The sequence below is a fragment of the Sebastes fasciatus genome, chromosome 6 (genome assembly GCF_043250625.1).
Source record: "Sebastes fasciatus isolate fSebFas1 chromosome 6, fSebFas1.pri, whole genome shotgun sequence".
In the NCBI taxonomy this organism is placed as follows: Eukaryota; Metazoa; Chordata; class Actinopteri; order Perciformes; family Sebastidae; genus Sebastes; species Sebastes fasciatus.
In genome coordinates this window covers 37,179,982-37,195,219 of record NC_133800.1, presented here as the reverse complement: position 1 = coordinate 37,195,219, position 15,238 = coordinate 37,179,982, and the positions used below count along the sequence as shown (strand labels likewise).

Below are 15,238 nucleotides of genomic sequence, written 5' to 3'. Positions count from 1 at the left end.
GTTCCGAGCACACCACGAGGGAAAGCGTTCGTCCAATCAGGAGCTTCGTGTCTTTTGGCAGCCCAACAAGCGTCCAACGCTCGGAAGCCAGGCGATCCCTCGCGATTAAAAAACGCCCCTGTGGACACGTACAGTACCATCAGAGCGGGCGCCTGCTCTGGAGATAGACCGTCGCTGTCGCAAACCGGCCCAAACTGGCCCAAACCCACGCGCCATCGTCTCCGATAGAGCGGCCATCCACTCAGAATAGTCTCCCAGCGGCGGGGACGAGGCACCGCTCGTTTTCTGTAACTGTAAATAATATAATCTAAAATATGTCATTGTGATTATCTTGACTGATATTGAAGTTGTGATATGATTTGTGATATTAGAGGGAATGATAATTATTACATCATTATTCTCATTTTCATTGAAAAACATATTAAAATGATTATGGTGTGATTTTTGTGAAGATGTGTACCAAACAAAGATGTTTTCTTAAAGTCTGTAGAATATGATGTGTAGGCTTTAGACATCTCTACAACACCACAATATTTAATCTAAAATAGTATTTTGACACATTTTACCTTTAACAAATAATGTGATTTTGATCAAATATTGCTTATTTGTGCAGCTCTGCTGCCGGAGCCACTTCAGGACCAGTAGAACCAGTCAGATGGATGTGTGAACTAACTGTGGTTTATCTGGTAATAACAACACCGCTGAGGTTTACTGACACTGACGGATGTTTGTCGTGTTTCTAGTGGAAGATGCCGAGTACATGATCATGAGCTGTCCGTCATCGTCTCCTAGCAACGAGCTGGCAGACTCACCTGGGACAGGTAACGCAAAATAGACACATTTAAGATGATTTATATTCACATTCATGTTAAACTGAAAACAAAGTTATGATAATGTTTGTAAATAAAGAGCTATGACATGTGTTGTTTGTCCAGAAGGTGTTCGGTCCTCTGAGCTGGTCTTAAAGCAGGACTCCCTGGTGTGGCTGAGAGACGCAGTGAGTCATCTTTTCTTCGCTTATCTCACCCAATGCATGCTGGGAGAGATGGGAGAGACTGCAGCCTGCCTCTGTGAGCAGAAGCAGTGGTGGAAGAAGTACTCAGATCTTTTACTGCAGTAAAAGAAGTAATACTACAGTGTAGAAACACTCCGTTACAAGTAAAAGTCAAAATCTTCCTGAAGTAAAAGTACTAAAGTATTAACATAAAAATACACTGAGGCACCAAAGTGTTTTCTCCTGAGGAAACATGCATGTGACTAGTTTGTGTGTGGCATTAGCAGAGCAATTGTGTTTTAATGTTCTGTTGTTTGGATGTCAGTTAATTAAAACCTTGAGATTAGAGATTAATTACATTTAATAGAAAGTTAAAAAAAACAAGAAGTGATCTGTCTTTAGTGCAGACTCATCGTTTACAGGATTTATTTTTTTATCATTCTTTTTATTTAAGTTTCCAATAAGCACGGAGTAATATAAAGTCATGGATACAGTAGATATGAGACCCATCAAATATATATATATATATACAAATTAAATAGTATTAAAATATATTATTAAATATGAGGAAAAAACAATAAAATAAAAAAAAGGAAAAAAATTAAAATAAAGTAATACTGATGAGAAAATAAAGATTATTAATAATAATAATAATAATAATAATAATAATAGAAATAATAACAATAATAAACAAATAAATAAATAAATATATAAATATATAAATAAATTATAGCTGTCAAAGTTAACACGATAATAACGCGTTAATGCAAATTTGTTTTTACACCACTAATTTCTTTAACGCGTTAATGCAACTTGTGATTTTTAGTTTGTAACGGCTCAGTTTTAAAGCTAGAGTGAAGATCTTGGCATCATAATACTCCCGCCCTCGTTGACCTCCTGATGGTTCCCCTCGAGGTTGAAGGAAAGAGGGTGATTTTTATTTTAGATAACAGGAGGAGGAGGCTGGTTGGTGATGTGGGTCAGTAATGACAGAGCGAGTCCTCCTGAGGTTAGGGAGGAGACGGCAGCGCTGCTGAGGGAGCGACAGGATGTTCACTGTTTACATACGAGGCCATCTCTCCTCTATCTGGCCTCCTATTGGCTCACAGCTCTGCATGGGGAGGAAGTGGTCACTGATGGCGGCCGATTAGCATCTGGTCTACGTGATGGATGCACGCACATACACACAAACACACTCTGTCTCCTGGGAAATGTTGTTCATATGCAACTAATTTAAAGTTGTTTAGCTTCAGTTCAGTTCAGTAGTGAGTTTAGCAGCGAGGACGGAGAGAGTGTGGAGGTGTACTATGTGTTAATGTGTCTAATACTGACAGTCAGTGTTGCATCCTTCAGTATTTGTAGTTTCTCTCTCTCCTAGTTTAGTAGTTTAGTCGTCTAACTTTACTCCAGTAGTCCGACGGAGGCTTCAACCCAAACATGGACGTATTATTATTATTATTATTATTATACAGCTGGAGTCAACGATTCAGAGGTTTATTTGTCGCCTTCACAACTCATATCTCTTCTTCTTCTTCTTTTAGTTGGTTTTAGGCACAAAAACAACATTATCAGGTGGTTTGAGTTCAAATGACTTCTACGTTAAGGATAGGGGACCTTCGTCGTCATGGTTACAGTAATAACTAGGTGGTTAAGGTGATTGATGGCGGTCTCGGTCAGAAGAAACCGACGTTGACTATCGGTAGGAAACAGGAAGGAAGTGGCTAGCGGTCTGTGATGTTTTGTTGACCCGACCTCCTCCCTCTCTGACGTCACCTGACTTCATGAGGAGACCACGAGGAGTCTTTGACACTTCAACGTAAACAAATGTCACATTTGGGGTATTTGGCTGAAACCACTGATGCTGCGGTCTCTCTTGACAGCAGCATCAAATTAGATCATTTATTTATTTTTATTAAATACTTGACAAATTTCCTTTTAAGGTATATTTTGAACAGATAAAAACATGTGTGATTAATTTGCGATTAATGGTGATTAAATATTTTAATCGATCGACTAAAAATCCAAAATTTGATGTAAAAAAATCTGAAATCCAAAATTAAATGTGTTGGACTTTATGTATTTATCTGATGAGCTTTCCTCCCCCTTCATCCATCCCTCCATCCATCCATCCCTCCATCCATCCCTCCATCCATCCCTCCATCCCTCCATCCATTCATCCATCCCTCCATCCATCCATCCATCCATCCATCCATTCATCCATCCATCCCTCCATCCATCCCTCCATCCATCCCTCCATCCCTCCATCCATCCCTCCATCCATCCATCCATTCATCCATCCCTCCATCCATCCATCCATCCATCCATCCATCCCTCCATCCATCCCTCCATCCCTCCATCCATCCCTCCATCCATCCCTCCATCCCTCCATCCAGGGCCTCGTGGTGCCGCCCCTCCCTCCAGGAGGTCCAGGAGGTGATGATGATGATGAAGATACCTACGAGGAGGCTGAACCGTACCTACCTGACACGACCACGTCTAACACTGGTACCCACACACACACTCACACACACACACACACACACACACACACACACACACACACACACACACACACACACACACACACACACACACACACACACTCACACACACATACACACACACATACACATGTTGTAAAAACGTTAATAAAAACCAGCCCATTCTCCCAACTTCTCAAATTACCGCCGTTTGGTCAGCACCCCTCGGCCTCGGAGACCGACGCACGGAGGCGCCTTTTAGCGACAGTATGTGAAGAACTGGGCTTTCAACTATTACTACTAGCGTTGTTCGAAGGTCGGAGCAAGTGACGCAGTATTAATAGCGTGAGAGTCTGCTAATGGCGGGCGGGAGGGAGGGAGATGGACGGTCAAACAAACACAGGACTTTCAACCAGGAGACCGCTGTCCGTGTCCCCGTGTGAAATTAAAAGTAACGTTGACTTGTCGGTATCGTCGGTCCTGAGTCACGTGAGTCGTTAGTCAGTGAAGTTAACGTCAACCACGACCGTTTCCTAACCCTACCTAAGTGCTTGTGTTGCCTAAACCTAACTTCCTGTTAAAACAGAAGTTTATTTTGAAAGGACACTATGCATGTAACCTGGTCCGTCCAACAGTAACGCTAGAGGGGAACCCTGTGCGTTGGTTTCCGATGCCAAAAAAAAGTAAGTCAGAAAAATGTCCAAAAACTGTCCGAAAAATGGAAAAAAAAAAAAAGGCAGAAGAAAAGTCAGATACTGGTATCATAGTAAACTATAAAACCTGATGAATCCATCGGTACCAACCATGTCATACTAGCTGGTCATGAAGGAGGTTAGATAACGCTCCAAACTTACGCTAAAAAATGTCCAAAAAAATTTCGAAAAAAAGTCTGAAAAGTGTTCTCCGTCTGTCCCTCAGAGAAGGCGGAGTCAGACAGCAGCCACTACGAGTCGTACGGGGAGGAAGATGACGATGACGAGGAGCCGGCGAAGGACAGAGCTCACTACATCCAATGGAGCGCCTCCCAGCCCTGCCTAAGACCCGCCCCCGAGTCACGCCTCTGTGGTTACCTGTGGAAGAGGAAGTGGCTCGGACAGTGGACCAAACAGCTGTTCATCATCCGGAGTGACGTGCTGCTGGTGAGACTAAAGAGAAACTAAACTGAACTAAAGGAAGGACACGTGTTTTATTTGATTATTTATGGACACCACTGACTGACTCTGTGTGTGTGTGTGTGTGTGTGTGTGTGTGTGTGTGTGTGTGTGTGTGTCAGTGCTATAAGTGTGCCCAGGACCTGCTGCCTCAGCTGGAGTTGAACCTGCGCGGCTGTCAGCTTCACTACAAGTCAAAGAGCAACAGGAAGATCCAGCACCAGCTCAAACTGGTTCTACTGGGCTCAGAGACGCTGGTGCTGGGCTACAACAGCTACCAGCAGGCCGACGAGTGGAGAAGGGTCAGACACACACTGATCATCTTCACACTGAACATCACACTGAACATCATCACACTGAACATCACACTGAACATCATCACACTGAACATCACACTGAACATCATCACACTGAACATCATCACACTGAACATCACACTGAACATCATCACACTGAACATCATCACACTGAACATCATCACACTGAACATCATCACACTGAACATCACACTGAACATCATCACACTGAACATCATCACACTGAACATCATCACACTGAACATCATCACACTGAACATCACACTGAACATCATCACACTGAACATCATCACACTGAACATCACACTGAACATCATCACACTGAACATCATCACACTGAACATCATCACACTGAACATCATCACACTGAACATCACACTGAACATCATCACACTGAACATCACACTGAACATCACACTGAACATCATCACACTGAACATCATCACACTGAACATCATCACACTGAACATCACACTGAACATCACACTGAACATCATCACACTGAACATCACACTGAACATCACACTGAACATCATCACACTGAACATCACACTGAACATCATCACACTGAACATCACACTGAACATCACACTGAACATCATCACACTGAACATCACACTGAACATCACACTGAACATCATCACACTGAACATCACACTGAACATCATCACACTGAACATCATCACACTGAACATCACACTGAACATCACACTGATCATCATCACACTGAACATCACACTGAACATCATCACACTGAACATCACACTGAACATCACACTGAACATCACACTGAACATCATCACACTGAACATCATCACACTGAACATCACACTGAACATCATCACACTGAACATCATCACACTGAACATCACACTGAACATCACACTGAACATCATCACACTGAACATCATCACACTGAACATCATCACACTGAACATCATCACACTTCTCTCATTACTAACACTCAGTATGTTGTATTCACCAGTGGTGGCATGTAACTATGTTAATTTACTCACATACTTCGCTGACGTACAAGTTTGAAGTACTTCTTTTTATGCTCTACTTCTACTCCACTACATCTCAGAGGGAAATATTGTACTTTTTACTGCACTACATTTACCCTAATCCTTACGTTTTTGCACCGTTGGAGAAATAGAACCTGAAGTAAATAAACAGCAACATGGAAAAGGTGCACATATAGATTAAGACCCTGATTAACATATAGATGAACATGACTGTGCTGTAGAGCAGGTACATCGTGGTGCATTCAGGTGTGTTCAGTGTGAATTAACAAGATTTGAATTTAGTCCAGAAAACTGGACTAAACTATAACTTTATATAAAGTAGTTCACAACACTGATGTTCATACATCCACACTGTTCCTCCAGGGTGAATACTGCATACTGTGTGCATTGACAGTAAAATACAGTATATAATGAGCTGTGTTGTTCATGTGTGTGTCTGCAGGTGATAGAGGAGGTGAGTGTTGGAGCTGAAGTGGAGATCAGATCAGAGCCGCTGCTGTCCTGCAGGGTGAGACCTCCTCCATATATAATACAGTATATTCACTAACCCTGTCACACGTTACGTTACACTAAACCACTCACATAAAGACCAACATAAAGTGTCTCATGAAGGTGTGTTTGAGTCTTATAGGTGCTGTAGGGCTGGGAGAGCAGAACAAACCAAAAACAGGATGAAATAATAGTCATAATAATTCTGATAATAACATCTTGTAGTTAATGTGACTTAAATTAGAGTAATTACCCCCCTTAGTGTTTAAGGGGGAATCTGTTAAATGTGGCACACATGTTTACGTCTACGATTGTGCATGTAAGGGGGGAAAAATAAATAAATAAAATAATAATTGTACTGATACAAGTACTAAATATTCTGAGAAGAAATAACAAGGTGGTAATAATTAGGGAGAAATTAAAATTATATAAATGAATAATTTGATATTTAGAAGTGTCAGCTATTGTAGTATGGAGGGCTGTCTATATATATATATATATATATATATATATATATAAATATAAACTGGAAAAACAAAGTTTGGAAACTTGTGTTTGGTGGATTATTTCTCTGTTGTATCAATGCTAATGGTCATTGTATTTTAAATCATTGGAAAGCCTGTTTATTTACCTTCACAATGATGTCCAACTTGTAAGGATCATGCATTTGTGGGATGAGCAGCACAGCTGATGATGTGGGTAGCGCCCAAGAAAAATTTGCCGAAATGCTCCGTCAATGGTAAACAGTGTATTCTCCTGTTGGTGTTGACTCTTGTTTTGAGTTGTTTGGTGGATTGGATGATTGAACTCTCTATCAGTAACAAGGAACAAACAAGACATATTGGCTATTTTACACTTTATTCATTTAATCCACCGTCAGGAGCCTCAGTAGAGGTGGAAGATCCATACGCAGCCACAACAGCCTGGCACCTCCTCCTCATGCTGGTCACCAACCTGGTCACACGTTGCTGTGGGATGGCGTTCCATTCCTCAACCAGGATTCGGTGCAGGTCAGCCAGCGTGGTTGTGTTGGTCACTCTAACACGTACAGCACGCCCAAGCTGATCCTACAAGTGTTGAATTGGGTTGAGGTGTGGACTCTTGGCAGGCCGTTCCATTCTCTCTCCTCCCACATTGTGGAGGTAGTCTGTGATAACCCTGGCTCTGTGGGGGGGGGGCGTTGTTTCTTGGAGGATGAAGTTAGGTCCCAGATTGTGGAGATATGGGATCGCCACTGGCTGCAGAATCTCATCCTGATATCTCCCTGCATTGAGATGGCCTTCAATGATGAGAAGCCTTGTTTTACCAGTGAGGGAGATGCCCCCCCACACCATGACACTGCCCCCACCAAAAGCTGTTACTCCATCGGTTCAACAATCAGCATAGCGTTCTCCGCGTCGTCTCCATACTTTCACCCTGCCATCCAACTTTGGCAGACAGAACCTGGACTCATCACTGAACATGACATTCCCCCACATGTTCAGGTTCCATTGTCTGTGTTGTCGACACCTGCGCCAACGGGCCTGACGGTGAAGGGCAGTCATTGCAGGCTTCCTGGTAGCCTTATGAGAATACACTGTTTACCATTGACGGAGCATTTTGGAACATTGTTCTTGAGCGCTCCCCACATAATCAGCTGTGCTGCTCATCCCACAAATGCATGATCCTTACAAGTGTGACATCATTGTGAAGGTAAATAAACAGGCTTTCCAATGATTTAAAATACAATGACCATTAGCATTGATACAACAGAGAAATAATCCACCAAACACAAGTTTCCGAACTTTGTTTTTCCAGTATATATATATTATAATTTCACCTAAAACTGTTGTGTTCATTTTGCACTAAAGTTCTTAATTAAATGAGAAAATACTTTTCATTTCTCAAGTATTTAATTCACACAGGAGAAAAACTAAAATAGCTTTTACCATGTGGTTATTTCATATCGACTATTTATTTATTGAATTACCAGAAAACATTCTATATTGTGATATATAGTATATCTTTATTGAGATATGAAATGACCTATATTGAGATAGATTGTCCATATCGCCCAGCCCGTCTTATAGGACTGAAATATGTTTATAAAATCTAACTTGGAACGGCTGTTAAATTGTGATGTGTTTCACTTTGTCTCAAAAGCCTGAAAGAGAAGGAAAGATGGATTATTTAATTAGTATTTATTCAGATTATATTCTGAGTATTCTTGTAGACACTGATGGAAAGATGCTTTAGTTGTTTTTTATTATTCATCTCTGTTGTTTATTAATGTATACGCAGTTTTCTGGTCCTGGCTCGAATTAATTTATGGTGTCTTATAAGGTAGTTATATATATGACACAATAATAAATAAAAAGGATTCACCTATTCATAATAAATATTAATGTTTGTGTCCATGTTGTCTCTTCAGTCCAGTACAGTCCAGACTGACTCTGAGGAGGAGAAACCTGCAGCCGGCTGCAGCCAACACAAACACAAAGGTACTGAAATCATTACTTATTATTATTATTATTATTATTATTATTATTATTATTATTATTATTATTATCATTATTATTATTATTATTATTATTATTATTATTATTATTATTATTATTATTATCATTATTATTATTATTTTTATTATTATTATTATTATCATTATTATTATTATTATTATTATTATTATTATTATTATTATTATTATTATCATTATTATTATTATTATATTATTATTATTATTATTATTATCATTATTATTATTATTATTATTATTATTATTATTATTATTATTATTATTATTATTATTAAAGTCTCTATGCTGGAGAAAGACTGTGAGAGCTGCAGTGTTTAAGAAGAATCAGGTCAACATGTTAATGTGTCCAACACTTTAGTTTATGATCAGATTCCTGCAGAGCTGCAGACATTCAGCCTCAGCTGGAGTCTGAGTTTACTGATAAAGAAGTATGAGCAACCAAAATGTACTTAAAGTACCAAAAGTAAAAGTACTCCTCAGACAGACCTCTGGCCTCTGTTAGTGTTTATTATCATTATTAATAATGTTTAAATGTTGTAGCTGGTCGAGGTGGAGCTCATTTTATCTGCTTCATATACTGTCGGGTTGTTTAATCTGTAATATTAATGCATCATATTTTATATACTTTTATTTATTTTATGCACTATTTTACTGATTATATTGTGTCATTGTTTCACAGTTTCATTTAATTAATTTTATTTTAGCTATTTTTTATTTATTTATCTATTTGTTAGACTCATTTTTACATTATTTGAACTATTTGTTAGATTATGTTCTATTAATTTTATCTATTTATTAGATTAACTTTTATTTTATTTTATCTATTTGTTAGATTCATTTTTATTTTATTATATCTATTTGTATGATTATTATTTTATTTCATTTATTTGTTAGATTATTATTTTTTTATTTTATCTGTTTGTTTGATTATTTTTATTTAATTTTATCTATTTTTTAGATTCATTTTCTATTTTATTTAATTTAATTGCTAGATTAATTTTGTACTTATTTGATCTATTTGTTCGATTCATTTTTATTTGTTCGATTTGTTCTGGAACCAGGCAGAATTTCACTCCGTGCTGTAGTGTGTATGACTGTATATGTGACCATAAAACTGATTTTCTAAATTTAGTTTGTAAAATCTTAATCTGATAAGTAACTTTAACTATTAAATAAATAGAAATACTAAAGTAAAGTAAATGTACTTATTACTTTCCACCACTGGTTGGTCATGATGTACAGAAACAGCTCCTTTAATTCAGTCCTGTTAGAGTGACCTCTGACCTTTGATTGGCAGGTGTCCTGAGCGTGCTGATGAACTGTCAGTGGCAGAATTTACTGTGTCGGGTGGAGCAGGGTTTACTCAACATGTTCGGAGAGGAAGAGGAGGAGGAGGAGGAGGTGAAGAGGTCGCCTCAGTACACCGTCCAGCTCAGAGGATGTGATGTCAGAGCCGGGCCCGACACCGACCGCTCATACAGGATCACACTGAGCATGCTCGGTGACCAGGTGGCCATGCTGGAGGTGAGCTGGAGAACAAAACAGGAAGTCATTCATTTGAATTCATTCAGATTTTCATGTGTCCTTCCTTCCTTCCTTGCTACCTCCCTTCCTTCCTTCCTTGCTTCATTCAGGTGAGTAGCTCAGGTGAGAAGGAGCGATGGTTGAAGCTGCTGCAGGACGGAGCTGCTGCCAACACTCAGGATCACTCAGGTGGAGCTCTCAGGTAACGGAGTCTCTTAGTACAGGTGGAGCTCTCAGGTAACGGAGTCTCTTACACACAAAACACATTAAGAGTTAATAACATCAGATATTTTCTTGTAAACTTCCCAACAGCTTACACAAGTACAACTGAAACCGTTAATCACTTAATCAGTGGATTTTTACAATGTGGTATTAGTACTGTTACTGTAACACAGTATGTTTACAGTGCAGTGTTCTTCTTCAGTATTATATTGTTTCTCTCCTCTTCCTCCTCCTCCTCCTCTTCCTCCTCTTCCTCCTCCTCCTTCAGTATTATATTGTTTCTCTCCTCTTCCTCCTCCTCCTCCTCCTCCTCCTGCTTCAGCATTATATTGTTTCTCTCCTCCTCCTCTTCCTCCTCCTCCTCCTCCTTCAGTGTTATATTGTTTCTCTCCTCCTCCTCCTCCTCCTCCTCCTCCTCCTTCAGTGTTATATTGTTTCTCTCCTCCTCCTCTTCCTCCTCCTCCTCCTCCTTCAGTGTTATATTGTTTCTCTCCTCCTCCTCTTCCTCCTCCTCCTCCTCCTTCAGTGTTATATTGTTTCTCTCCTCCTCCTCCTCCTCCTCTTCCTCTTCCTCCTCCTCCTCCTCCTCCTCCTCCTCCTTCAGTGTTATATTGTTTCTCTCCTCCTCTTCCTCCTCAGTGGGCTTCAGATTCGAAGGTTTCCCTCCTCTAACACCTACATGGACGACCCGTTCCATCTGAGTGGAACCGGCCCGGACCAGCCCATCTACTCCAACACCCCCGTACTGGAGCACATGGTACACTCCGCACGGTTGAACCACTCAGTCACTACCTGTGTAATAGATTACTCTGTAGTCAGCGATACATGAACCTTCAGAATATAGAGAGGAATGAAAGTGGAGAGTTTTGGTGGATGTTCGAGCTGCTGAAGTTCAGAATCTGAGAAAACACTCTTTAAAGATATGGATTGTTAAATTTCATACATTAAGTGAAGACACTACGGGTTGAACTAATAGATATCACCATGGAACTTCCCCAGTTGATTACTAACATTAAGACAGTTATGTTTTTCTATTACAAGTTTTCTGAAATGTGATGTTTAAATATGTAAATGAGGCGTTATCTAACGGTAACTGTTGGTGAATTTAGGAGAAATCTACAAACACAAGCAGACAAAGTAGTAAAATAAATGTTTTCTTTCCACTAGTCTGAAAGAACGCGTGTTATTGAAGCAAAATAGACCCAAAAATAAAAAAAACTAGTGTAGTGAATGAAGAAAAGGTTTTAAAATGTTTCATTTATTATTTATTGATATGATGTAATATTTATGATGTTTCAGCTGCTCAGCTCTCAGGATTCAGACCGCTGCAGCTCGGTGTCGTCCAGAGACTCAGTGACCTACAGCAACGCTGTCTTCACCGGCCACAGTGAGTCTCCGCTAGCAAAGAAACTCTTAAAAACATGAAGACTTTCACAGTTTCAGGTTCATTTTCTCACTAAAACCTGTTCAGGCATCAGATGAGAGAAGATCTGAGCTGATAAAAACGTTCACACTGATCTGAGTCTCCCGATTCGACTGTTATCAGCTCATTAAATGTGTGTTATCGCTGGTTATAAGCCTCATAGATGTGGGTCAGTAGGTATGGAGGACAGAACCTGCCAAAATGAAAAAAATTAAAAAATAAATGACTCCATAAATAAATATATAAACATGTTATTAAATGTTGCAAAAATAATATTACAAATAAATGTAGCCATTAATGAATTGATCAAATGTGACATAAATTGATATTTCTGTTTTAATTTGCTTCTATATTTATTTATCTTTGTATTAATTCCCCTATGTCTTTATTCTTCCTTTTATTTATTTATTTATGTATTCTTTTTATACATTTTTACATTGATTTATTTTTGCATTTATTATTTATTTATTTGTGTATATCTATTCTGTACGGGTGGCGGTACCACAGGGATATAAGTAGGTGCTGGGAATCTGGTGGTGTGAATTTATTTTATTCATTTATTTATTTTTATGTATTTATATTTATTTATGATTATCTATTCATTTATTGTTATTCATGAAATAAAATAAAAAATAATTATATTTGTTTTATAATTTCTATTAATTAATTTATAATTTTAATTTTAGTATTATGATTATTAAAAAAAAATTCTCTCCTATTTTGTTTTCAAATAGTTTGTTTCTCAATTTACAGTATATTACATATTTTTTTATTTGTTGTGGTTTAGGTTGTTGTAGTATTTTTTCTTAAGGAAACAATAAAAAGCAAAAGCAACTCGTTCTAACACGTAAAACTGAATGAAACGGCTTCTTTAGGTTTAGCTTTTTGTAGGATATCATAGGAACTGTTGCCTCAAAACACACTTTTATAAAGCTGCTTTTAATTCTTCATTCTGATGCTTTTGTTATTTATTTTGGTTTTTGTTTAGTTTTTTGTGTGTTTGTACTAATTCATTTTATTGTTTTTACATTCATATTTAATTACCCCTGTGATAGTTGCTCTGCTACCTGATACTTTGTCTCTCTTCCTCGTGTCTTTCCTGTCGTACGAACGTACAGCTTACAGCGTATATAAATAAAGTTATGGTTGACCGTTTGTTTGTGCGTTCCAGACAGGAAGTCGGTGGAGGTGGAGCGAGGCGTCCAGAAGCTGGAGCTGACCGGGAAGAGGTCGGTGCAGCTGAGGGCGGGGTCAGAGGTCAACCTGACGTCTGCCGGGAAGCAAAACAAGCGCACCTCTTTTAGACAGTCGCTGGCCATATGCAGCGAGCGCGCTCAGGTGGGAAAAACAAACATCTCTAAACTAAGATTTATTCACATGAAAATGCAGCACAGACGAGAACACACTTCATTCAGTATATAAGTATATGTATATAAAATATTTCTGATATACTTTAGCTACTACTACTGGCTGCTAAATTATCTGAATTGTTCTGACGTTCTCCAAAAAACGATATACAAACTTACCAATACTTTATATCATGGCTTTTATTTTACCAGCAGTGTCCAACCCGATGTTCTTCAAAACACAGTCAACAACTGTTCCCTCTCCTCCACGTCACATCAAACTTTATTAAATATATATATACATATGTATATACATATACATATGTATATATATATACACAAGTAAAATAGTGATAATAGCATGCTGTATATAACATATTACTAATAATAAACCTAACCTATAATAAAAGAAAATATTAAATAAATAAAATAAATAAATACACACATCTACTGTACATATCTAGGCTATACACATTCATACATACAAATCAATAAAACATTTAAAAACCTTCATCTTGATGCGGATTCAGAGCATCAGTTAATGTTTACATGTTCTGTAACTGGATCACACTGGTTTTGACATCCTCACTGGTCTCTGCTGGTCTCTGCTGGTCTCAACTGTAACCTCTACTGGTCTCTGCTATTCTCTGCTGGTCCAGGCGGGTTTCCTGAACCCTCTGCTGCGACGGACGGCGTCGGCTAAAACGTCTCTGAGACGAGCTCCTTCAGCGCTCTTCATCGAACACGGGAAGGTTTTCCAGAGGAGGAAGGTGAGTTTCACTCAAACACTGATGTCAGCTGCAGAATACTGCTTCTGAAAGGTCAAAGGTCAAAGGTTAAAGGTCGGCAACAATACCAACATTATTTCTGGTGACCAGGCCAATCTGTCTCAGTCATCAGTCAGTCATTGTGTTTCTGTTCTCACAGGAATGGGAAACCAAAGCTGTTGCTTGACACCATCATCATCATCATCATCATCATCATCATCATCATCATCATCATCATCACCATCATCATCATCATCATCATCATCATCAAAGCGACCGACTGCTTTTGGACATTTCCAAACTGCTGTTGGTAGTTTTCATAGACTGAACACATAAAATCACTCACACTAAACTTTCTTTATCAACATGTCCTGTTAACCACTAATCCGGGTTCATTTTAGTCCTTTAGAGGACAAACAATATGTCTTTTTTAGTGTACTTCCTGTTGTTCTAGGAGCTTTGAACCAAATGAGCCGCAGTCACGTCTTTCTTTATTTCCACAGAGAGAGTCTGAACTCTGTCAGGTGTGTTTTGTCTTGATTTATTGTTGTTGATTTGTTTTTTAATTAGTTGTGTTTAGTTTAATCCCACCTGATCTCCTTGATGTCTTAACTGAAACAGTTTTATATCTGTTCTCACGTTGATCTGCACACTGTTATTATATGTTATTATATGTTATTATATGTTATTATATGTTATTATATGTTATTATATACACTTGATGATTCATGTTTATTTCCATGTCGGTCACTTGTTTGTATCATTTTTATATTTACTGGATTTTTATAATAATCTCAGGAGAACGTTTCTTTGTTGATGTCAGACTAAACTGTAAAATGATATTGTACTATTAAAAACTGAATTTTACATATTGTTTTTGATTTTACTTGTAAAAGAGTGCTTTATAACACATGCCATATTCCCTTATTTATTTATTCTTCTGTTTAATTTTCCCTTTTATTCATTTATCTATTTATTTGTATTA

General features: G+C 38.4%; 1 protein-coding gene across 2 annotated transcripts in view; it reads left to right on the top strand.

Annotated features, from left to right (window-relative positions):
* Window positions 1–15,118, top strand: part of LOC141770033 (actin filament-associated protein 1-like 2) — a 36,187-nt gene extending 21,069 nt beyond the window's left edge. Inside the window, exons 3-16 of one of the 2 annotated variants that reach the window (XM_074639631.1) lie at window positions 744–821; window positions 939–997; window positions 3,388–3,499; window positions 4,393–4,613; window positions 4,748–4,927; window positions 6,410–6,475; window positions 8,867–8,936; window positions 10,269–10,495; window positions 10,606–10,697; window positions 11,357–11,474; window positions 12,017–12,104; window positions 13,312–13,478; window positions 14,146–14,256; window positions 14,414–15,118. In XM_074639631.1, coding sequence (XP_074495732.1) covers window positions 744–821; window positions 939–997; window positions 3,388–3,499; window positions 4,393–4,613; window positions 4,748–4,927; window positions 6,410–6,475; window positions 8,867–8,936; window positions 10,269–10,495; window positions 10,606–10,697; window positions 11,357–11,474; window positions 12,017–12,104; window positions 13,312–13,478; window positions 14,146–14,256; window positions 14,414–14,440 — 1,616 coding nt within the window. In that variant the 3' untranslated portion in view covers window positions 14,441–15,118. Of the gene's footprint in view, window positions 1–743; window positions 822–935; window positions 998–3,387; window positions 3,500–4,392; window positions 4,614–4,747; window positions 4,928–6,409; window positions 6,476–8,866; window positions 8,937–10,268; window positions 10,496–10,605; window positions 10,698–11,356; window positions 11,475–12,016; window positions 12,105–13,311; window positions 13,479–14,145; window positions 14,257–14,413 lie in introns of both variants that reach the window. The other variant, XM_074639630.1, reaches the window with a different exon arrangement.
* The last annotated feature ends 120 nt before the right edge of the window (window positions 15,119–15,238 follow it).